At 58.5% G+C, this 24,263-nt stretch overlaps 2 protein-coding genes across 2 annotated transcripts; both read right to left on the minus strand.

The window, feature by feature from the left end:
* Positions 1-875: 875 nt before the first annotated feature.
* Positions 876-8,311, minus strand: BSG (basigin (Ok blood group)). The gene is made up of 7 exons (XM_022565683.2): positions 8,181-8,311; positions 3,409-3,565; positions 2,864-2,946; positions 2,337-2,750; positions 1,748-1,772; positions 1,594-1,660; positions 876-1,104 (listed from the first exon to the last, which is right to left on the minus strand). The coding sequence occupies exons 1-6, from the start codon at positions 8,242-8,244 to the stop codon at positions 1,597-1,599; spliced, it is 807 nt and encodes a 268-aa protein (XP_022421391.2). The 5' UTR covers positions 8,245-8,311; the 3' UTR covers positions 876-1,104; positions 1,594-1,596.
* Positions 8,312-17,984: 9,673 nt separating this feature from the next.
* On the minus strand, positions 17,985-23,656 carry GZMM (granzyme M). Its single transcript, XM_022565704.2, has 5 exons — positions 23,540-23,656; positions 20,304-20,463; positions 19,148-19,283; positions 18,703-18,966; positions 17,985-18,269 (listed from the first exon to the last, which is right to left on the minus strand). Exons 1-5 carry the CDS (start codon positions 23,598-23,600, stop codon positions 18,117-18,119), a joined length of 774 nt encoding a protein of 257 aa, XP_022421412.1. The 5' UTR covers positions 23,601-23,656; the 3' UTR covers positions 17,985-18,116.
* Between the last annotated feature and the right edge of the window lie 607 nt (positions 23,657-24,263).

Raw genomic sequence — 24,263 nt, forward strand, 5'->3', positions numbered from 1 at the left:
TGAAAAATGCAGACTTCACACGTGAGCCCAGATTTCTGGCTTCTCTGGAGATTTAGGAAGAGCTGGCCCAACACTCTGAGACCCCTGCCTCCCCCGACCAGCAGGTGGCTTGAGACCCTCACCCAGACCTGCAGGTCTTGCAGGGCTCCACAGGGGGACATGGGGTGACCACAGCCCCTGGGTGTGGGAAAAGGGTCACCCTGGACAAGCCCTTTCCCCTCTGGCACTGTTTCCCCAGGTGTGCCCAGTGGGAGGCCTAGGTGGTACTTACCAGTCCCAGGGCTCCGCCCCACCTCCTAGGACTTCCTGCTCCACCCCCACCCCGCTTCAACCCCACCTACGCTCCCCCATTCGGCCCAGCAACTGGGATGCAGGCTGGGTAAGCAGGCAACCCCCTTCTCCCCGCAGGGGCTGGTGCAGAGCTGCTCCTGGGGTTCTCTGGGCTGCCTCCCACCCCCAGCTAGGGTCCCAAGAGGGGCAGCCGCGCCCCCACCCCAGATGTGCCTCGGGACAGACTCCCAGCTCCAGAGCGAGGCCCCAGCTGCTCACCTGCCCCTCAGGCCCCCGAAGGCCCCGGGAGCGTTCTGACCAGGACAGCCGGGTGCCTGGCGGCAGTGGCTGATGGCCGCCCATCCCGACCTGGGGGTCCGCGGAAAGGATGCCCTGGTTTTGTCCAGATACCCTTTGAAGGGCAGAAGCAGGCTTAGAAGAACTGGAGAGCCGGACCACTTCTGTTGCAGTGGTCCGTACACCACTCCCGGCTTTACCCGTCACCCAGCCCCCGTGCACCCTAACCTCGTTACGCCTCACCGGCTGAACCCCTCACAAGCTTTCTTGGTGAGACCCAGGCTCGGCGCAGACAGGAGCCGGGAGAGTATGAGGGGTCAGACTTTATTGGGGAGTAGGAAGGTGGGGTGGGGAGAGAGGCCCATCACAGTGGCTCCTGCTCTGAGAAGAGCAGCAGACACCCTCTTCCTGGGTGTGCGGACCGGGCAGCGGTGAGGGCGACGCCCTCAGAGCGTCCACGTGCTCAGACCTGCAGTGACCCGACAGCACTGGCTTCTCACGGCAGGATGCTTGGCACCGCGGCTCCACCTGGACCTTCTGCAAAGGGCAGGGAATTGGCTCCGGCCCCACACAGCGGAGCAGTCTCAGGAGGTGGACCTGGGGCGGGAGCCTCAGAACAAGGGCCGTCTGTCCTCCACACCCAGACCAGGAGACCAACAGCCCAGGGGACGCGAGGGGACGGGTGGTGGGGGTGGCAGGGGCCTCACACAAACCTCACGACTCCCCTGGGGGGCTCACGAGATGGTTAAAAAAGAAAAGAAAAGCCCTAAGGGACAGAACTCTACACACAGAAAACCCTAGTTTAGTTTTTCTTTAAAAAGGTGAGAAAACGTGTGATTTGAATGCACAACATGGTTTGCTTTTGTCAGGTGGGTTTCCGTAAGAGGAAAGGGCGCGGGGTGGTGCAAACGCTGGGATGGGCGCCTACAGACTCGTCCTGGGGGTGGGGGGGAGAGGGGCGGGGCGCTTGGACCAGCCTCAGGAGCAGGAGCCCCGCCCTCGGCCGCCCCGCCCTCCTCCCCTCACCTCTCAGCTGGAGTTCCTCTGGCGAACGTTCTTGTCTTTGTCGTTCACGTGGTGCCCGCTGCTCTTCCTGGTGACAGGAGGACCAGACAGCTGCCCCTCACGCCTCCCAGCTCTGCCCAGTGACCCGCCCACCCCCAGCGAGGCAGGGACTTACAGTGGAGCAGAGCCGGCATCCTCATCTGGGCAGGTGCACAGCCACATGCAAGAGAGGAGGACGGGCGGTCAGCGGCGGTCTGCACACCAGGCCATGCACGGGGTGGCCCCATCCCGCGGGGCGCCGCCCTCAGCCTCCCCGACTGCAATGTGGGGGCCAGCCCGCCCCAGGACACGCACCCTCACGTGAGCTGTCTAGGGTCTCAGTGTGAGAGGCACCTAGGGGCCCTGCCTGGCCCCCAGCCCCGCCCACAGGCGGGCACCCCAGTGGCCCCATCACACAAGGCCAGGGGTTCACTTGGTGCTGCAGCCCTGGGCCCAAAGCAGTCTCCACAGGCGGAGACCAAGCCCATGGAGGAGCACTGACCGCAGAGGACGCCTGCTGGCAGCCCAGTGAGGAAAGAGGGGCAGGTGAGGCCGTAAGGGCTGACACACACCCCCAGCCAGGGAAGGGGGCGGGTGCCCCAGGGAGGCCCCGGGACACGGTGGCCAAGGGGGCTAACCCTCAGGCCCACACTCCCGGGCAGCAGCCCCGGCCCCAGGGGTCCCCCCACCAGGAGGGGAGCAGAGGGCATGTGGGGCCGACTCACCATCTAGGACCTCGTCCGGCTTCCGCCGCTTCTCGTAGATGAAGATGATGGTGACCAGCACAAGCACCTCGGCCACGATGCCCAGGAAGGGCCAGAGGGCGGCGAAGCGGTTGCGCACGCGCAGCGTGATGACCGCCTGGCCAGAGCCCTCTGAGCTGGTGCCGTTGCACACATACTTGCCGGGGTCTGAGCTCAGGTCCAGGTCTGGGATATGCAGCTCCGTCCTGGTCTCCGAGGAGACCACGAAGAACTTGTGCTGGGAGTTGTTAGTGATGGCCTGGTCCCCAGAGTCGGTCATCTTGGACCACTGCCAGTCTGCGACGGGCGGGAAGGAGTCCGACTTGCAGGCCAGCACCACAGTCTCCTCCTCGGTGGCGTGCTCCGACTTCTTCACCGCCTTGACGCTGGGGGGCCCTGCCGGGAGGAGGGCGGGCTGGAGCCTGACCCTGGGGCAGCGGGGCCGGAGATGGAGCCGCCCTGCCCCCCTCCACCCCAGCCCCTCAGGCCCGGGGCCCCCAGGAGCCCACCCTTCACTTCCAGGTCGGTGCGGCCCGCATGTTCTGGAAGGAAGATGCAGGAGTACTGGCCCGAGCGGTCGTCCGAGTCCACGCTGCAGGCAGAGGCCGTGAGCGGGGTGTGAGCCGAGAAGCTTCTGTCCAAACCCTGCCGGGCGGGGGCGGGAAAGTGCCTCCCCGGGGAGGAGGGACCAGGAGGTGCAGGGGCGGCAGGCAGCTTACCCCACACCCACATCCAGGAGCCCTGGGCTTCCAGAGCCGCTCCTCCCCCCAGACAAGGCTCCGCAGTGGCCCCGGCGGTGCTCAGAACCCAGCGAGCCAGGGACCGGGGTCCCCAACGCGCCGGAAGGAGGGACGGGTCTTGGAGGTGGTCAAGTCTGGCAGCCACTGGACCCTCCCTGCATCCCGGGCCTCAGCTGTCTCCAAACCCCTGTCTGAGCCCGTTCCCAACTTCTGTCCAGAGCCAGCCCACCGACTACAACCTCCGTACTCGCTGATCAGAGGCCCCTGGAGACCAGGCAGGCCCCGCCTTTTGCTGCTGGGGCAGCCTCACTCACTCGTACTCCGTCCTCAGGCCGGGCAGCGCGTCCTCCTTCAGCACCTTGCCCCCCTTCACCCAGCGGTGGCCCACGATCTCGGTGGCGCTGTGATTCAAGGCGCACGTGAGGTGGGTTCTGGAGCCATCAACATCTACGGAAGTCCAGATCGTGCTCCCTGGGCAGCCAGAGCAGAGAAGAGGACAGCGTCAGGGAGAACCCAAGGAGCCCGCCACTTCTCCCAACCCCAGCTCCCCAGACGGAGAGAAGCCAGGGCTGGCACCCCGAGCGCAGAACCGCATGGGGCTCCTGGAAGGCCCTGCCCTCGGGGTCTGGGGCAGGATTCTGCAGGAATTGTCCTAACTGGCTGGGCCTTGGGCGTGGGAACAGCAGCAGCGCCCACCCCGGCCCCAGAACAAGGACCGGGGCAGAGACTGCTGGGTCCAGCCCCGCAGCCCCGAAAGGCCTTTTCGGAAAGTTGAAGTCCATCACCGCCCAGGTCACCACCCCCGCTCTGGGTAGTCTTGCATGTTCCCCCTCTCTCCCACAACCAAGGGAAGGCCACCGGGGTGGGTGGGACAGGTGTGCTCAGGCCACGGGGGCCAGGGGGCGGCAGCGGCCCCGTCCTGGAGGTGCCTGCTTCTCAGAAGGCCGCATGTGCCACAAACCTCCATACAAATGACAGGCCGTCCTCCTGCCTGGGACGCTGGGGCGACTCCCAGCAGCCCTTCCTCTCAATTTCTAACCAGGCAAGCCTCCCCATTCATTACGACCTTCTCTTGAGGAACCAAAACGTGAAGCCAGTTAGAACCAGACAGTGAGAAGCACGCTGACAGTTCTGGAGCTGGGAGACTGGGCTTGAGCTGGGGAGGGCTCCTCTCCAGGGACCAGGGGCAGGAGGCCCGACCTCTGGGCGTTCAGGGAGGGGGCCGGGACGGCAGACCAGAATGAGGACCCCTTTGCTGGGGGTCAGGCCGCACCTCCAGGTGCTGATCTTCAGGGAATGTCCACACCAGAGCCCTATCCCAGGGCTGGGAGCAGGTGTCCTGGGGATACTCCTGTCAAACCACCCAGGATCCCGGGGCAGCTGTCCTTGGGGACAGTGGGGACTTTATAAAGTCGCGTCCAAGGCACAGTCGTGTCTACCAGGAAGCGCCTGTTTCTCCAGAACCGTCACCCACACCCACGCACCCGAGGCGACCCTTGGAGAAGGCCACGCCCACAGGACTTGGGCACAGAGGGCGCCGGCCCAGAGGCCTCTGGCATAAAATCAGGTGAAAGCAGAATCCAGGACTGCACTGGAACGGTTCAGCCAGTAGGGACGCAGCCAGGCTGCGGGGCCCCAGCACCCACCGGGCAGGCCGCCACCCCGGACCCCCGCTCCCTCACTGGGGTCACACGGTGACTTCCGACGGCACAACTGCGTGAGCACAGACTAAGCACGTGAAGCCGAGCAGAACGATCGCAGGTCATGACCCCCGGCTGGACCTGGTGGCAGGAGCCCTCCGGCTGACGCCCAATGATCCAAACCGGGCTCCCCCGTCCTCACGGACTCCTCAGCCGCTAAGAAAAGTAAAGCTCAAATCCCAGGACAGACTTCACAGCTGGGCAGCTTTCTGGAACGACTGCGGGCAGAGCGCACATCTCCTTGGGCGTCTGAGATCCCGCCTGGGTCTGTGTGTTAGGTCCTGGGTGGGCTGGCCACACGCAGGCCCCTGTGCCCCGGCTGCATTCGGGTCCGGAGGACGCCAGCCTCCTTCGGGTGGAAGAGGCAGGACCCAAGGCCAGCCCGTGCACAGAACACGTGCAGGGCCCGGCGGGACCTCTTCCTGAGCCGCCAGTCCTCACCGCCCCGCCTCTGGCCACCTGCTGGCTCTTCCTTTAAAAGGGGACAGGACGTCTCAGAAGTCCGGGCCAGCAGGGACTGAAGCAAAGGAGGCCCCTCTGCAGCTCCAGGTGCTCCCCGCTCCTGGGGGCACAGCCGCGGCAGTGCCCGCACGTGCGCATGGACACGTAGGTGTAGAGGCATATGCGGCACATGTGTGCGTACTGGCCGTGTAGGAGAGCACACCTGGCTGGCCACAAGGCCCCGGGGACAGACGGACCTTCACGTCCGCCCACTGGCCACTCAAGCCTCAGGCCAGGCGGTTACAGGCAGACAGGGGCGTGAGGATGGACCTCTGCGTCACTTTCACCAAAGGCCTCTGGAAACCCGCATTTCTCCGTCAAGATTTCCCAAGACTGCAGAACCAGCAGCTCCGTACAGAGCTGGGGAGGTGAGTCAGGGCAGAAAGTGAGGCCAGAGTCAGCGCTTTGCCCAGACAGGGCCTGCCTCTGCACCCTAGAGCCTCAGACAGGGGTGCTCAGGCAGGTCTTACCCAGGCCCCACCCTGCCTCCTGGAGGAGAGAGGAGTGCCCGCAGGACTCCTCCAGGTGGCAGCAGGGCAGGGTGCCTCAGCTCTCAGAGAGGGGCAGAGGTGGGCCCCAACTCCACCCATCCCAGGTGTCTGCAGAGGCCAACGGGCTGGCCAGCCTCGTCCAGGGGAGCCCTCCCTGCCTGAGGCCCCGCAGGCCGACACCCCTGTCCTGGCCAGAGGGACACACGCAGCAAGGGAGCCAGCCCATCCACCCCAGTGACCTGCCACATGCCGGTCACCCATCCTCAACAGGCCGGATCACTCCAAGTGGGGTGCCGGGTTGTGGCCCCCAGGGCCACCACAGAGACTGCTGCCACAGGGGACGTAACATCTGTGACACTGACAGGTCACTGGGACAGGGCCATTAGAAAGAATGCCTCAAAATGCTCCTCAGGGGGCAGTGACGGAAAAAGGGTGAAAAGCCCACCCTCCAGAACCCCCAGCCACGCCCAGTGCCCAGGAGGCCCGGGGCAGCACCCCAAGAATTCACAGGGGCCCCGGCCGTGCACAGGCAGGCCCTCCCAGAGCCCTGGGAACCCGAGTGCCTGACCCTCCTTCCCGACCACGTGACTGCAACCCATGTTCTCAAGTAAAGTCACCTTCATCTAAAAACAGCCACCCCTCGTCTGTGCCCACTCGGCAGCCGGGCTGGGCAGGGCGCAGGGCCAGGCAGGCCTCGGGTACACATCCTGGGGGGAGCTCTCGGGACGAGGCGGTGGCCAGGAGAGACCACCTCTGGGAGGCCAGCCCCGGGCTGCTCACCCCTCTAATCCTGCGGGCCGGGGGCTCCGGCCCCTCACCCGAGGCTCAGAGAGGGAACCAGCTAGCAAGCCCATGCCTGCCCACCAGCCCCGCCAGGACCACAGGGCCCTGCATAGCCTGGAGAGCAGGGCTCTCCCAGGAGGAGGATCATCCTGGGGCCTCAGGCGATGGGCCACCCCCCCCCCAACGAAGAAACCTGCTCCAGCAATTGCCCGAGGCAGGTTTCTGGAGAGCTGACCTGGCCAGGAAAGGCGAACTCACTCACCCCAGGCAGAAAAAGGACACGTGACCCAGACTTTCAGGTCTTTCCCAGAGTCCCCGGGAAAGGTGGAAAGTGAAAAAGGGAGGACAAGGCACAGATACAGCCCCAGGGGGATTCAGACTCAGCGTAAATAAACCAGGACCGCCCACTGCACACACCCACATGGTGTGAGTGTGTAAGAGCAACCCCACAGACAAGGGTGATGGATCGGAGCTGTGCCCCCAGCAGAACACCGGGGGCCATCCTTCCCCGCTGGCTGGCGAGGGCTGCGTCTAAAGGGCTCACGCTGCCAGGCACTCACCTCGCCTGCCAGGGGCCCTGTCCAGAGGGTGGTCAATAAATGGCCGTTTTGATTATGAGGCAAAAGAAAGAGGCGAACTGAGATCTAAAAGTAGGTCAGCAGTAAGCCGGTGAAGCTTCTCTAAGGGGCAGCCCCTCCCACGCCCTAGGGCAGCTGCCACCCCCCTCAGAGCCCACCTGCTCCTGCCCCCAAGGTCTGCACTTTGTTCTCTACACGCTGGTCACTATAAATCGTTAACCCAGAACCAAACGGGAAGTCGTGCTCCATACAGGAAAAAAAAATCTCTCTTTCAGGCAAAAGAGAGGCTGCCCTGCTTTCTCCCAGAAAAGCACGCCTTAACCCATTTTGCTGTGAGCATTCTCTAAACCACGTCTGCCCACCCAACAGGCTGCCCCTCCCGTGAGGAGCTCCGTTTGAGAGTCTGTAAAAACAGTCCCCCCACAGTTCCTGCTCTGAGCCGGGGGGGCTCACGGTGACCTTAGAACACCTCCCCTCCCGGCCGGGGCCTCTGTTTCCACCCCTGTAAAAACAGGAGGGTGGACCAGCCTCCACCTTCTTCTGGGCCCCGAAATCAGACAAAAACGAAGGAAGAAGAGTGTATGCCTCCCCACAAGGGTTTAAGTGTTCGGGCGACTCCAGGGACAAGTGCAGAGCCAGAGCGAGACACGGGACCTAAATCCCGGGAAGAAGGACAATCCCTCCGGCCGGAAAGCCGACCCGGCTCAGGGGCCGTCACGTGCCTGGGTGCCCGCGCCCCCGTGAGGACAAGAGCCCACCTCCCGGATGACAGCCAGGGCCTGGGCGCCCGGGGGCTCCCCTGCGGCCCCCGCCCAAGCATTCCGAGCAGGAAAGTCCCTCCTAAGCTGCCTTGCGCAGGTCGGCTTCAGCTCGGAGTCTCCCTCCCCACCATCCCCCGGGCTGGGCCTCCCTCCACCGGCCGGGCTCTCCTCCCTCTCGCCCGGGCTGGGGTCTCCCCTGGAGCAGAGGGCCGGCCGCCCCCAGCCAGGCCAGACCACCAGCAGGCTTCGCGCCCCCACCCCAAGGTCCTTACCTGCTCCGAAGCCGCCCTGAGCGCTCAGCAGCACGAGCCCCAGCACGAGCCGCACAGCCGCCATGTCCCACCGTCCCGCCGTCCCGCCGTCCCCGCGCAACCGCCGCCCGCGGCACTATAAGAACCGGACAGCCGCCGGGCGCGCGCACGCAGGCGGCGTCGCGGGGGCGGGGGCCGCACGGTGAGTCGGCCACCACCTGCGCACGCGCGCGGACGCATGTACGCACGCGCGGACCCGGCTGACTCGCGCTACGGAAGCTGAATGGGCGGCGCCACGTGAGAACCCGGGTGGGCCGCGCGCTGCGGCCAGGGGCGAGGCTACGTTGCTAGGAAACGGGGCGGGGCCTGCGAGACCGGGCGGGGGCCAGCTGTCCTTCCTAGTTTGAGTTAAGACCTTAACTTTACGTTCAGAGTGTAAATTTCTCAACTTATGTGTAGTTTGCCATAGTGCAAAAAATTTAAAAAGTCGAGGGAGAAAAAAAAAGAATCGAGGGAGGCGATGGGGATCCCCGTGAACAGGTGGGATATGTCCCCTGGGGTGAGGCTGCCAGATTTAGCAAATAAAAATAGCTGGACAGCAGTTAAGTTTGAGTTTCAGGCAGAGAATGAGTAATTTCTTAGTGTAAGTGTCCCGTGCAGTGTTTGAACACAGTTTTGCGAGGAAAGTATCACCATTTACCTGATTGAAATGTAACTGGCCGTCCTGTATTTGGCTGGAACACCTACGCTGAGGTCCCCGTGTTTTACAACAAATACTTCTAAAAATGACAAAATACTTTCAAACAAAACCAGGGTATGCAGTCTTTGTGACCTTGGATTAGGCAATGGTATCTTACATATGTCACCAAAAGCACAAGCAACAGCAACAAAAATTCAGATAAATTGGAATTCATCAAAATTAAAAACTTTTGTGCTTCAGAGAAGAAAGTGATAAGACAACCCAAGGAATGGGAGAAAATACTGGTAAATCATGTATCTGATAAGGGACTTGTCTCTAGAAGGTATAAAGAACACTTACAACTCAACTTTTTTTATAACTCAAGTTAAAAAAAAAATTATTTATTTGGCTCCAGCATGGGGATCTTCGTTGCTGCGCGTGAGGTCTTCGTTGCGGCGTGCAGGATCTTTTTTTTTTTTATTGCGGCTTACTGGATCTTCATTGTCGCATGTGTGCTCTTAGTTGTGGCATGAGGGATCTAGTTTCCTGACCAGGGATGGAACCCGGCCCCCCTGCACTGGGAGCATAGAGTCTTAACCACTGGAATACCAGGGAAGTCCCTTAACTCTTAAAAAGGACAAATAACCCAATTAAAAAATGGACAAAGGATCTGAAAACACATTTCTCCAAAGAAGACATGCAAATAACATTAGCACATGAGAAGTTGCTCAGGGGAAGGCAGGCAGAAACCACAGTGAGACACCACTTCACACCCACCACGATGGCCCTCATCAGAAGGGCAGAAAATAACGAGATGAGGAAGTGGAACCCTGGGCAGGGCTGGTGAGGAGGTGAAACCGTGCAGCCGCTCCTCAAAAGGTTAAACGGAGTGACCACCTGACCCAGCAATGCCAGTCCTAGGTGTGTGCCGCAGAGAACTGAAAACTCACGCCCATACAGAAACTTCCACTGCAATGTTCACAGCAGCACAACAGCCAAAAAGTGGAACAGCCCAAATGCCCATCAATGGGTGAATGAATAAGGAAAATGTGGTCCCTCCACACACGGGAACGTCACTCAGCCAGGAAAAGGGGTGAAGCCCTGACCTTGCTACCACGTGGATGGACCCTGAGAACACGATGCTCAGTGAGAGAAGCCAGCCACAGAAGGACACACGGTGTGTGATTCCATTGATGGGAAATGTCCAGAACTGGTAGATGCACAGGGACAGACAGTGGACTCGTGGTTGTCGGGGCTGGGGAGGGGGAGGGGGGGACTGCTCATGGCGATGGGGTTGCTTTCTAGGGTGATGAAATGTTCTAAAACTGATTGTCATGCTGAGTGCTCAACTCTGTGAATGTACCAGAACTGTTTACGCTTTCATGGGTGAATTGTGTGGTATGTGAATCATCTCAATTAAAAAATGGGGTGATGTCGATCAGGAGGCACTGCTTTATATGAGGGGCCAGGTGGCCTCTTGGAGGTGACGACATTGGAGGTGACACGTGTATGAGGAGGGGCAGCAGTCCCTGGAGGGCTGAGCTGTGAGTTCAGGAGCAGCTTGTCAGGGGCAGGGGGAGGCAGCTGGAGGAGGAGCCTGGGCAGAGCCAGCAGAGCCCTCTCTGCGAGGCCGGGGATCCTGGAGGAAAAGGCTAGAAGGGTGTGGCAGAGGGGCCAGGACAGAGGCCTCTCCTCCTGCAGACGCACTGGCAGGCTCAGCAAGGCTGCACGGAGCGGGGTCGAGAGGGACACGCGGGAGGAGGGGGGCAAGCGGGCAGCTGGCCTCAAAGCACCTCCAGGCTTGGGCGGATCTCCGTGCCCCCGTTGGCCCAGAGCAGGGCTGAGGGCGGGACTCGTGGGAAATCGTGGGGCTGCCAGAACACAGTGGTGCCTCCCTGCCCCCTCCCTCCTCAGCTGGGTCCTGGCCCCAGCCGGGTCAGGAGAGTCCCACGTCCCCTTCTGCTTCCAAGAAGAGGCCTTTCAGGATGAGCCCAGGCAAGGGTGGCCAGATTCAGCAAGTAAAAACACATGACACCCAGTTACATTTGAATTTCAGATTTGCAAAAGGCACTAATTATTTAGTACAATATATCCCACACACTGTCTGCTATATACTTACACTAAAAACGATCTGTTGTCTGTCTGAAATTCAGATGTCACTGGTTGTCCTGCAGCCCTGTGTTCCACGGGGCACCTCTGACCCCGCCTGTCGAAAGCAGCCTTAACTCTCCTCTTCGCCCCCCCAACTCTCTGTCCTTGCGTGCACCCCGTGCACACCCCGTGCTCCTTGCCGGCTGTGCGTGCGGGCAGGGACACGCACAGCCGGCAAGGCCTGGGCTTGCGGGCGCCCCTAATTGGCCGTGGGAGAGCCAGGATCCTCCCTGGGTCTCCCCCTCTGAGGCCTGCGGGCGCCCTGGGAGCGGTCCAGAGATCCACAAACAGAAGAGCAAGGAAAGCGCTTCCCGGCTCTGCTGTTGGCACAGACAGGCCACCGCTGGCTCTAGCCAGGCAGGACGAAGGAAGAGCCGAACTCCCCGCTGGGGCCTCAGCGCCCTCACCTCCCCCGCGCTTGGCTCCAGCCTTGCTGGCACTGTCCCTGCCCCGAGCCTTTGCCTGGCTGTGCCTGTCACCAGGCACGCCTTCCCGGGTCTCCGACAGGCCCTTCCCACCTGGCCCTGGCTGCCCCCGAGCCGTCCTTTCTCCGGGCCTCATACTCAGGACACCGGCCACTGTCCCATCTCTGGCTGTGTGCTTTGCTTTCTACTTCTTCCTATGAAACGTTTTGAACGCAAAGATAAGGGGAGAGAAAACATGAGGGTTTTATTCTCTGTCACACCCATCTGTGCATTGCTAAAATGTTCCAACTTAAGGTTTCTGTTTTTTAAAATTTTTATTTATTTATTCATTTGTGGCTGTGTTGGGTCTTTGTTGCTGCCTGCTGGCTTTCTCTAGTTGTGGCGAGCGAGGGCTACTCTTCCTTGTGGTGCGCGGGCTTCTCATTGTGGTGGCTTCTCTTTGTTGCAGAGCACGGGCTTCAGTAGTTGTGGTTCGCGGGCTCCAGAGCGCAGGCTCAGTAGTTGTGGCTCACTGGCTTACTTGCTCCGTGGCATGTGGGATCTTCCTGGACCAGGGTGCTGGCTCAAACCTGTGTGCCCTGCATTGGCAGGCAGATTCTTAACCACTGTGCCACCAGGGAAGTCCCCAGCTTAAGGTTTTCAGTGCATTTTTCTGAAAGGGTGGAGTTTGAAATCCAGCCCTTCCCCAGGTGGTGACTGGTGGTGAGGGTGTGGATTTTATGCTGAGGAGCCCTGGGAGGGATCCGAGCGAGGGAGGGTCTTAGTCTTCTATCTTCCGTGTGTTGTAGACAGGTCCGGGGCTGTGGGGAAAGGGTCCTGGGCAGGGAAGGCGTGGAACTGGGGGGACAGGATGGTGCCGTGGTTGCTTCCAGACCTGAGAATAGGGCCTTCCTTATTTGGAAAAAACGTCTTTGCAGATGTAACTAAATTAAGGGTCTTGACATGAGCTCATCCTGGATGAGGATGGCCCTGAATCCAATGACCTTATAAGAAACAGACACAGGGACTTCCCTGGTGGTACAGTGGTAGAGACTCCGCCTTCCAAAGCAGGGGGTGTGGGTTTGATCCCTGGTCGGGGCACTAAGATCCCACATGCCTCCAGGCCAAAAAACCAAAACATAAAACAGAAGCAATATTGTAACAAATTCAATAAAGACTTTAAAAATGGTCCATATAAAAAAAAAAACTTTAAAAAATAAAAATAAAATAAAAAATCGGAGACAGAGGATGGGGTGATGGGACCACAGGCCCAGGACACCAAGGACTGTGGGCCACACCAGGAGCTGGGAGGGGCGGGAAGGACCCCCCCACCCCCACGGAGTGAGCACAGCCCTGCCGACACCCCGTCTCAGACTTGTGGCCTTCAGAACCGTGAGAACATAATTTCTGCTATGTAAGCAGCTTAGCTTGTGGTGCTCTGCTGCAGCGGCCCCAGGAGATGGTACAGAGGGTTGGGTGGTTGGTTCCTTTAGCGCTGGGGTTGACTGACGTGGCCGGTGGTGGTAGGGTGGTCAGGGCAGACGCCAAGCTGGGAGCCAGGGAGGCTCCCTGCAGGCGGGGGCCCGGGACTCACCCGCCCGTCCAGCTCCTGCTTCAAGGGCAGACGTGCCCGGAAGGGATTTACAGAAGCAGCTGCCCTCTGACCTCCTTTGGCTTCTCCTTCTTAACTACTGCTCTCCCTGGAAAAGTGACAGGCGGTTCCCCCAGATGAACGTGGCCAGGGGCTGGTGATCTTTCCTAGCGAACAAGTCCGATAGGTAAAAACAGGACAAAACAAAACAAAACAAAGCATCTGAAAGTGAGAGATGATCCAGCCTCTCCTCAGCCTCCCCCGCTGAGATGGCAGAGAATTCAAGAGATTCTTTCCCTGCACAGTTGTGATGCACAGTGTCCTGAACACCTGGGGCGCTGCTGTCAATGGAAACCCTCCCTGGGCCTCGTGGGGGTTGAGCTTTAAGGTGTCTTGGCGTTTCAAGGTTTCCTCACCCTGTTGCTGATGTCTTTGTCCTGGTGGAACAAGGGGAGGGTTCTTTCTCAACAGTTTATTTTGAGAAGTCCTCAAACCTACAGAGGCACCCTGGGGACAGCAGCCCCCTGCACCTGGATTCTCGGCCAGGGGCCTTGGCCACGTTTGTGCCCCAACCCCTTCCTCTCTGTCTCTCTCTGTCTCTGTCCCTCTCTCTCTGTCTCTCCATCTCTGTCTCTGCATTTCCCTCTCACATTTTCCGGAACCATTTGCATGTGAGGACACCACCGCCTTCAAGCTAAGACGCGACACGAAGGCTGGGATCCGAAGACCTGTCTGAGGTCTCCCTGTAAGTTAATGTTGGATCTTCCTTGCGGTCCAGTCTCCCTGAAGGCCCCAACCTCAACCCTTATGGAAAGTTATTCCCAGGCCCTGGGGACACTGAATTGAGCTGTCCTGTTGCTCTCCTGGCCCTTATTCCAGGACACAACACAGTTGCTCTGAGCGGCCAGGTGTAGGGTTGGTTTTGGGAAACGCATTCCCTGCAGGGTCCCTCTCCCACCATCCCCCAACCCCCAGCCGGCCAGCTGAAACCGGCAGAGACCAGAGCCCCCGCCCAGCCCTGACACTCGGTCGTGCCCTTTGACCCCCTGTGGCGGTGCCCTGGTGCCCCGAGTCCCCCAGCATGTCCTGCTGTCAGTGCCTCACTCTGTCCCTTTAAGGCTCTCAGGGTCCTGCTCACCTGGGCGTGGGGTGGGGCTCAGCTGGGCGGAGGCGACAGCTGTGGACACAGATAAGCTTCCCCCTCCAGGGCCTCAGGCCTCCAAACACCGTCAGGCCTCCACTGATCTCCGTCCAGCTGGAGCCACCCCAGGTCCCCGCCGCCGGCCCTCCCCCGTCCCAATCAAGGACTTACTGGAGGATGGCACAGATCCCTGAAAACTGCAGCGTCCGGTGGCCCTGCTGGAGGTGTGATGCCGAAATCCTTCCGCAGCTGAACTGCGGGAAGGCGGCGGCCAGAGGGCAGCTGTGCACCCTCAGCAGCCAAGGGCGCCGGGACAGCCCATGTGTCCCTCGACGGATAAATGGACGAATGCCATGTGGTCTCTCCACACATGGGAACGTCACTCAGCCTGAAAAGGAGAGAAGCCCTGACACTCGCCACCACGTGGACGGACCTTGAGAACAGGATGCTCAGTGAGAGAAGCCAGACACAGAAGGACACACAGGGTGTGACTCCATTGATGGGAAACGCCCAGAACAGGCAGGGAATGTGCAAAGTGCCAACCTGCCAGCTCTGGAGGTGGGGCATACCGCTGCTCTCTGCAGGGCCTTCAGCTTCTCTGCAGGCTGGAAGATGCACACAGGAACGGCTGGGGTGCGTCTGGTGGGGTCAGGTGCTCAGCCCTCTCCCTTTACTGGGAGTGCGGCGCTGGCTTCGTGAGGCCCCAGACCTTCAGAGACAAGCCTAGGTCCCTCCATCGGGGCTCCCCAACCCCGCCCGCTGCCATGGGGGGCTCACCGTCTGTGGGGCATCCTGGGCACCGTGGGGTGTGGAGCGGCCTCCCCGGCCCCATGTTCTCAACGCTACAGCCCCCAAGTCCTAGGGACCACAGACATCCCCAGTTGTGGCTCCGTGTCCCTGGGACAGAATTGCCCCAGGTGAGACCCCCGGGTCTACAGGAGCGTGGAAATGTGAGCGAGGTGCTCGATGGAACACCCCATGGGAATGGTGTGGGTGGCCAGGCGGGAGGACTGTCACACTTGAGGGAAGGACCCGGGCACAGAGCAGTATCCTCGGGGACGCACAGGCAGGCAGGACCCATTTCGGGGATGGGAACCCAGAGGCGGAAACCTTGCTGGGGAGGAGGCTTGTGGAGCTCCTGCTCTGTCTGTCGACCTAGGCGCTGGTTACACAGGGGTGTTTGCCTGGGGTGTTTGTCAAGCACTCAGCAGTCCTCCAATGCCCAGAGGATGCCATCCTGAAGATTTAACTCAGTTCTGACCCTCTCTGCCCAGAGTCGGTCAGACCCCCAGGTTACAGGCCAGCCCCACATGTCTGTCCCCACCTCACACATCCATCCCAAGTCCACCATGTCCCCTGAGCTTCTGACTGACCAGCTATTGGGGTTCCTGCCACCCATCTCCTCGGGTTTGATTAACTTGCTAGAGCAAACAAATGGGACCTGATTAAACTTAAGAGCTTTTGCACAGCAAAGGAAACCATCAAAAAAACGAAAAGACAGCCCACGGAATGGGAGAAAATATGTGCAAACGAAGCAACCCACAAGGGATTAATCTCCAAAATATAAAATCAGCTCATGTGGCTCAAAATAAAACAAACAAACAACCCAATCGAAAAATGGGCAGAAGATCTAAATAGACATGTCTCCAAAGAAGACATACAGATGGCCAAGAAGCACATGAAAAGATGCTCAACGTTGCTAATTATTAAGGAAATGCAAATCAAAACTACAAGGAGGTATCACCTCACACCGGTCAGAATGGCCATCATCAAAAAGTCTATAAATAGTAAATGCTGGAGAGGGTGTGGAGAGAAAGGAACCCTCTTGCACTGCTGGTGGGAATGTAAATTGGTGCAGCCACTATGGAGAACAGTATGGAGGTTCCTTAAAAAACTAAAAATAGGGCTTCCCTTGTGGCACAGTGGTTGAGTTCGCCTGCCGATGCAGGGGACGCGGGTTCGTGCCCCGGTCCAGGAGGATCCCACGTGCCGCGGAGCGGCTGGGCCCGTGAGCCGTGGTCGCTGAGCCTGCGCGTCTGGAGCCTGTGCTCCGCAACGGGAGAGGCCACAACAGTGAGAGGCCTGCGTACTGCCAAAAAAAAAAAAAAAAAAAAAAAACTGTTCTAAAAAAATAAAGTCTATTAAAAAAAAAAAGATAAAGAAGCTTTAGCAGTTTGGAAAAGAAAAAAGAGAGAGAGAGAGAAGGTGGGTGGTCTCCGTCCTCCTCCTCCTTTTCATCCTTCCTTCTCTCTGGCTCTGAAATAAAGATGGCAAGGGTTTCCTAAAGCATCTTAACACTTTGCAGGAGGCCTGGAACTCAGTCTGTGCTCAGCAGACAAGAAATTCTGCTGCCATCACCGAAGGGGAAAAGCCCTTGCCTTCTGATGGGCAAACTCCACTTCTGGGCCCATAGCCCAGACAAGCGGATACGGGCGGCAGGTGGGGGCCGGGAGCTGCTCCCTGGCCTGGGCTGAGGCAGTGCCGGGCTGGCTGCCTGAGCAGTGGCCTTTCCTGCTTAGAAAACCCTCAGATGAGGACGGAAGGCACCAGAGGCAGTTACTTCCTGGGAAAAAGGTTATCGATGGATGACGTGGGGCACTTTTTTCCCTTGGCGGGTTTTGTCCTTTTAACTTCTCGCCCATGTGCTGTAGTCACTATGCAAAAGCTCCATTCGAGACAAGCCTGTGAGGGGCTGAGCGATCTCCTGGGGTCAGGGATGTGAATGTTGCAGGGCTTGTGTTGTTCACATCTGTCCTTGCTGTCGGAGCAGCAAATCCTTGAGTGAGATCTGTGCATTCCGCCGCGTAGGAGGGAGAGACAGGGCGCTAAATAAGCCCTGCAATGCCGGCCATGTCCCCACAGGGCAGTGTCTGTCTGCTGTGAGATGCAACAAAGCCAGATGGACAGACAGACGGACAGTGGACCAAGAAGCAGGCACATCACCTGCTCCTGGCAGAACCTGCATGGGGGGCACCTAGGTGTTCAGTGTGCGGTTATTTCAACGTGGCTGTGTGTTTGAGGTTTTCAGAGTAAAAGTAAAAGACTCTGCTGGAAAACAGCAGTTCCACAAACTGTTCAACAGAAAGTCACCACGTGGCCCAGCAAGCCCTCCCTCATCGGCGCAGGCCCGGGAGAACTGAAAACACACGTCCACACACGCGCCTGTGCGCCCATGGCCACAGCAGCCAGGGTGGAAACAGCCCAGGTGTCCACGGACAGGTGAGCAGATACACACACATGTCCCTCCACACCCAGGAACATCACTCGGTAGCCCCGACACTCGCTACAACGTGGACAGACCTTGAGAACACGATGCTCCGTGAGAGAAGCCAGACGTGGACACACAGGGTGTGATTCCATTGACGGGAAGCATCCAGAACAGGCAAATCCACAGACACAGAGGGTGGATTCCTGGTGGTCAGGGGCTGGGGGAGGGGCTGGGGTTGCTTTTGGGGTGATGGAATGTTCTGGAACTGGACAGAGGGGCTGGTTGCACAACCCTGGTAATGTACCGAAAACCACTGCATTACACACTTTTCAAAAGGGTGAATTGTATGGCGTGTGAATTATATCTCAATAAAGGCAGTACCAAAATAAAAAAGAGAGGGGGAAGAAGATCCCTGGCTGCTTTCTCCGTGTCTCCCTCTGGCTCCCCAGTGCCCAGCCCACCCCCTGCCAGAGGGAATCTGGCTTCGGAACCCAGTGGCCAGCGCTGCCCCCTGCCAGGCGCCCTTGGGGCCCTCGCCAGCTGCTGGGCCGCCTGGGAAGCCTCAAACCTGCAACCTCTGTTTTGTAAATGGGGAACTCTCATTCCCCCTGCCCCCCCACCCCCGCATGAGGCAGAATCCAGGCCGGCTCATGCCATTTCCTTATTAGAGTTTATTGGTCCCCTGACACATGCAGGCCCCCGGCCGCCCCTCCCTGCAATCCTGCTGGCGCACAGAAGGGGAGTCGGGCCACCTCTGGAGGGTCGGGTTAGGGAAGTGGGCCGCTAGTGGCCGATGACCTTCTTGATCCAGGATGTATAGGGGGCCACGGCGGTGGCCACGGGGGGTTTGAAGATGTTGGTGCAGACCTTAGAGCTGAAGGACAGGATTCCAGCCACTTGGCCTCTGCTGCACATCACAGGTCCTCCCGAGTCCCCCTGCCGAAACAACAGAGCACCGGTCACCTTGCTGCCCACTGCGGGAGGTGGGGGGCGGGAGGCTGATTCCAGAGCAGAGACCCCTGCCCCCCTCTCCCTGCACCCTCCGTCCCCCAACCTCCTTCATTCCCTCCTCCCTTCCTTTCCTTTAAACTCTCTTTGCTCCTTCTTCCCACCGCAGGGCCTTTGCACATGCTCTATCTATGCCCTGATCTTCCTGGGTGCTGGAGTTCAAACCCCAGCTCTGCTGCTGGCTATGTGACCATGGGCAACCTCTCTGTGCCTCAGTTTCTGCACTTGAGAAATGGGCTCACGCTCGTGCCAACCTTCAGGACCCCCAGGGAATGGAGGGAGCAGGGCCTGGAGAGAGTTGGGGCTTGCCTGGGTGCCCAGCTGCTGGCCGATGAGGCGCCCCCCACCCCAGCGCCCTCACCTTGCAGGGGGCCTGGTTCTTGGAGTAGGCTGCCAGGCAGATCATGCGGGGGCTGATGCCACCGTGCCAAAACCGACTGTTGTTGCACATCTTGGCGTCCAGCACATGCATATCCAGCTCCTGCAGTGCCCTGGTCAGCTGCCCACCCTGGTGGGTCACACCCCAGCCGGCCACGCTGCACCGCGCTCCTGCAGCCACTGCCTGGCGTCCTCGCGGCAAGGCCAGGGGCCGGATGGTCTTGCTGGGTTTCACCTTCCCATCCAGCTACAGGGAACAGAAAGGGGCAGGTGAGTGCAGGAGGGGACCTTGGGGGAGGGGAACACTGGGGGAGGGGCGATGAGGGAGGGGATCCTGGGGGAGGGACAGCGGGGAGGGGACCCTGGGGGAGGGGAACACCACACTGAGGGAGGGGACCTGGAACCACCATTTCTCCCACTGGCAGCACCTTAAGCAGCGCGAGGTCATTCTTCAGATGGGGGGCTGGCTTGTATTCGGGGTGCAGGACCACCTTCGTGATATGGCAGGTAAGGCCAGGGTCTCCGAGCACGTGGAGCCCCAGCACCAGCCTCAGCAGCTGTGTCCTGGGGGCACAAGATCAGGGTGTGGGCGGCAGCCCTGCAGCCTCAGGGGCACTCGGTGTCCCGCACCCCCTCACCCAGCCTCTCTCTGGGGTCCTTCCCCTGCTACTGCTCAGTCCGTTCTTCTCCCCACCTCCTCCAGTAAGCCTTCCCTGCTCCCACCCCTCCCCAGACTCGGCCCGGCCAGGGGCTTGTGCTGTGTGTGTCTTAAAAATGCTGACCCTCCCTGCCCCCACCACCGGCCTGGGGCTCCAGACAGCGCTTATGTTATGCCTCAACATCAGTGATTTGTTCAGAGGCTGGCAGTGACCTAGCTGGGCCCATCGGGACCTATCCTCATAAACTGGCCCAAACTAGAGAGGAAGAAGCTCTTTTTACAGGACTTAAGGGGGGCCCATCCTTGCCACCATGGGAGAGAGCCTGCCTGATAATGTGGCCAGGGGGCAAGACAGCAGAGTTGAGACACAGGCAAGCTTTTGAGTGCCTCATGGGAGCACCTGGATCAAGCCATGCCTGAAGGCTGCCTCCTCTTAGCATTTTCAGTTACATGAACCAACAGGTCCCTTTTGGTTATTTCACCCAGTTTGATCTGTGGTCTTTGTTACTGGCCAGACCAGAGGTAGGGCAGCTCTGGGATGGGTTGATTTGGTGGCTTCACAATGGCATCAGGGACCCAGGTTCCTCTCTGTGTTGGCCCTGCCACCCTCATAGACCAGCTCTGTCCACATGGCCACAGGTGGGAGATATACTCCTGGGTGTCACAAGGGGCCTGACTCTGTCCACTTGGAAGGTGCTCTGTTGTAGCAGATAAACCATCCCCAGGAATCCTCACGGCCTAATGTCACATACACACGCCTAAGGTCAGTGTCACATACGCACGCCTCAGCAATCACTGCAGAGGGCAAGGGGACCCCCCCCTACAATGCTACAATTGGCTTAAATCTCTCAGGTGAGAGTGGGGATGACAGGATAGATTTGGGGACAGCTGGGGGGATGGGGGTGGGGCAGGGCAGGGTCACTCACGGATGGATCAGGCAGTGGGCAGCTGTCAACACCCACTGCCGGTGCACGAGGACCCCCCCACACAGGTGGGAGCCGGATTTCTGCAGCGAAACCATGTATGGGTGTGAGTTGGGGGCAGCCTCTCGACCCCCAATGATGTGGGTCTCAAACGTGTTGCCTCCTGGGAATGGGGAGAGAAAAAGCCAGGTTAGGGCTGGGTGCCCCACCTCTGCCATGACCCTGCAACTCCAGCTCTGCAGCCCTGGATGGAATGTTCTGGAATTAGACTATGGGGTTGGTTGCACAGCTCTGAATGCGCTGAAATTCTCTGAATTGTATCCTTTAAATGGGCAAATTGTACAGTATGTGAATGACATCTCAATAAAGCTGCTATAAAAATTGTTCTAAAACCAATCATGAATTAAAAGGATAAAAAAGTGCTCTAATGTGAATCAGCCCCAAATCTTCCTGGGATTCCCCATCATGCTTTAAACATCTAAACTCCTCATGACCCACGAGACACACATCAGCTGACCCTGCTTCCTTCACACTCGCCCTCACCCACTCCAGCACTTGGGCCTCCCTGCTGTTCCTCCAGGGCACTGCCCTTGTTCCCACCTCAGGGCCTTTGCATGTACTGTTCTGGAAGCCTGGAGTGCATTTCCCCCAGACATTCCGAAGTCTGGCTGTCTCACTGGTCTCGGCTCAAAAGTCTTCTCCTCAGAGACCTCTTCCTCTTACTCAGCTCTGTTCTCTTCCAAGCACTCACCCCACCCTGGTGTTGTATCCCACACACTTGCTCACTGCCTGTCTATTCCCACTAGCCTATGAGTGATGCAAGGACAGGCTCTGTGCCAGTCTTGTTTACAACAGGTCTAGTACAATATATGGTCAGCAAATAAGGAAGGAAGCATGAGTGGATGGATGGATGGATGATGGATGGATGATGGGTGATGGGTGATGGATGGATAGAACGAAGGAAGGAAAGAAGGGAGGGAGAAAGGATAGGGGTGGATGGTTGGGTTCCTACCCTGCTGGGTCACCAACTGATCACAGAACTATTGTCATCCAGCCAGGCCGGAAGAGTGGGATGCCCACCACGGCTGTCCTTCCATTTCACGCCTCCAGGTGCCGGTTCTAGCCGCGCATTCATGATTTGGGAAGTCAGGCAGCCGGGGCTTGAATTCCAGCTCCGTCACTCCCTGCTGGGCAACCCAAGCTAGGCGGCCTCACTCTCTGGGCTGTGGTCTCCTGCCCCCGCAAGCTGGAGTTGTGTATAAACATACTAGCACACCCTGCCTCCTGCGTGCTGCTGGGGGGCAAACAGCCTGCATCTGCCCCACATCCTGTGAATCCAGCTCGAGGGTGAGGTGTGAGGAGTACGCTCTACCCTCAGAGCCCCAAAGTCTCCCCTCAAGACAACTACAAGGGGAAATGCTTGATTTCACTTTGGAGAAGCCCGGCCAACCTCAGCTTCTCCAAGCGGTCAAACGGATCCACCAGGACAGGGCGAACACAGCCCCCCTCCGTGGGTCCTGTGGAAACTGCACCACCGGAGCCCAGTCTGGGGACGCAGCTGACAGGCCCACAGTGGCCAGAGGACCCGGGGTACATAGAGACGCTTCCAGAGCTCAGGGACTGAGGACAGCAGGACGACGCAGTGACCCACAGAGGACCCCGTGGCGACAGTTGGAATAAGGTCTGTAGGTGAGCGGATAGGAAGGATGCTGAGAATCTACCAGTCACATAAGGGGCTGTCTTTGTTCTCAGAAGACTCACTGGAGCGCTTAGGGGTGAGGGGCAGCACGTCTGCAGCCCACTCTCAAAGGGCTCAGAAAAAGAATGATAAACATACCTATTTATATTTTACACACACACCCAGGGTCGGGATGTGAGTGGAAGAGGGGATGATAAAGCAACTGAAGCCAAATGTTTACGACTGAGGAATTTAGGGAAGAGAAGATGGAAGTTATCTGCATGATTCCCTTGACTTGTCTGTAAAAGCAGAATTAAGTCAAAAGGAAAAGAATGTAAAATATCTGTCCTGATGGGGCCTCTCCTTTGCCCCAAGGCCTCGCCTCGCCCTCAGGCTTCACTTAGAAGAAGCCCTAACAGCTACTGTAGATAAAACTCACAGACCCTCAATCCACCTGCTAAACTTTCCGAGCCTCCACTGCACTGAGCTGTGAGATGATCTCCTCAGGAAGGGATCATGTGCCCTTAGCAGCCCTCGTCACACTTTTTTTTTTTTGCGGTACGCGGGCCCCTCACTGCTGTGGCCTCTCCCGCTGCGGAGCACAGGCTCCGGACGGACGCGCAGGCTCAGCAGCCATGGCTCACGGGCCCAGCCGCTCAGCGGCATGTGGGATCTTCCTGGACCGGGGCACGAACCCGTGTCCCCTGCATCGGCAGGCGGACTCTCAACCACTGCGCCACCAGGGAGGCCCCACACTTTTTTTTTTTTAAATGCTTTTTTTGGGTCTCACTTTTTTAAAAAATTGAACTATAGTTGATTTACAATGTTGTGTTAGTTTCAGGTGTACAGCAAAGTCATTCAGTTATAGATATATATTCTTTTTCAGTTTCTTTTCCGATTTTAGGTTATTATAAGATATTGGATACAGTTCCCTGTGCTAAACAGTGGGATCTTGTTGTTCATCTCTTTTACATATAGTACTGTCTATCTGTTAATCCCAAACTCCTGATTTATGCCCCCCCCTTTTTTTTCCCCCACGCCTTGAGGCTTGTGGGACCTTAGTTCCCCCAACAGGCATTGAACCCAGGCCCCGGCAGTGACAGCGCCAAGTCCGAGCCATTGGACTGCCAGGGAAGTCCCACATCCCTCCCATTTAAAAAAATTTATATTATCTTCTCACTAGGTCATCCACGTGCCCCGCACAAAACTGTTGGGGGAAAGTGAAACTCCTTCCCTCCCTCCATGCCTCCCAGCTCTGGAGCCTCCTTCCAGAAATATTCCAGCAAAAGGGAATGGATTCTCACATACTGTCAGAAGAGAAACCCCCAGGACAGCAGGCATCCTCGGCCTTCTGCCCTTTGCTTAACCCACAATCTATTTTCAAGGCTGTTTCAAGGAAAGCCGCCTTGTGCTTTTGGGGCAGCCAACATGTCTTCAGTGGGGTCCCTTCTGAGGACGGGGGAGTTGTTTCCAGTCTCTGTTCTGATGCCCCGTGCCCTGTCTCCCACCCCCAGACCCCAGGTGCCACAGCTCTGGGCCTCAGTTTCCCCACCGCGCTCACCTGCCCACAGGGCTCCCAGGACCGCCAGCAGCAGCAGCATCGGGGATCGCGGGGCCTCCATGATGCTGGCCCCGGGCCCCCAGCGCCACCCACACCCACCCTTCCTGTGGGGGAGGTGACATTCACAGCTCTGGCTGGTTCCACCTCACCCTGAAGTGCCTCTAAAAGATACAGACTCTCTGAAGACAAAACCCCGTCACCAAGATCACACCTGAAAAACTGACGAGAAACCTTCATTAGCATCTACTGTCCCATCATGTTCAAGCTCCCATCTCACACATGGTGTTTTGTGGTTTCAGTGGGATTATCTCCTTGCCCTGTTGTCTTATTGTGGCAAAATACACACACCATAATTCACCATTTTAACCATTTTTAAGCGCACAGCTCAGCGGCACTAAGCACCTTCACATTGTCGTGCAGCCATCCCATCATCATCTCTAGAACTTTCTCAATTTCCCAAACTGAAACTCTGTCCCCAGGAAACACTGACTCCCCACCCCTCCCCCAGCCCCTGGCCCCCACCATCTGCTTCCTGTCTCTGTGGATCTGACTCCCCCAGGAACCCTCTGTGAGTGGAATCAGACAGCATTTGTCCTTCTGTGTCTGGCTTCTCTCACTGAGCATCATGTCCTCAAGGTTCATCCCTGTGGTAGTAGGTGTCAGAATCTCCTGCCTTTTTAAGGCTCAATAATATTCCACCGTCTGGGTGGACCACACTGTTTAG

The sequence above is a fragment of the Delphinapterus leucas genome, unplaced genomic scaffold (assembly GCF_059928025.1).
Source record: "Delphinapterus leucas isolate spDelLeu-1000000601 "Yukka" unplaced genomic scaffold, BTC_Dleu_Yukka2 spDelLeu_asBTCV2_sq25, whole genome shotgun sequence".
Lineage (NCBI taxonomy): Eukaryota > Metazoa > Chordata > Mammalia > Artiodactyla > Monodontidae > Delphinapterus > Delphinapterus leucas.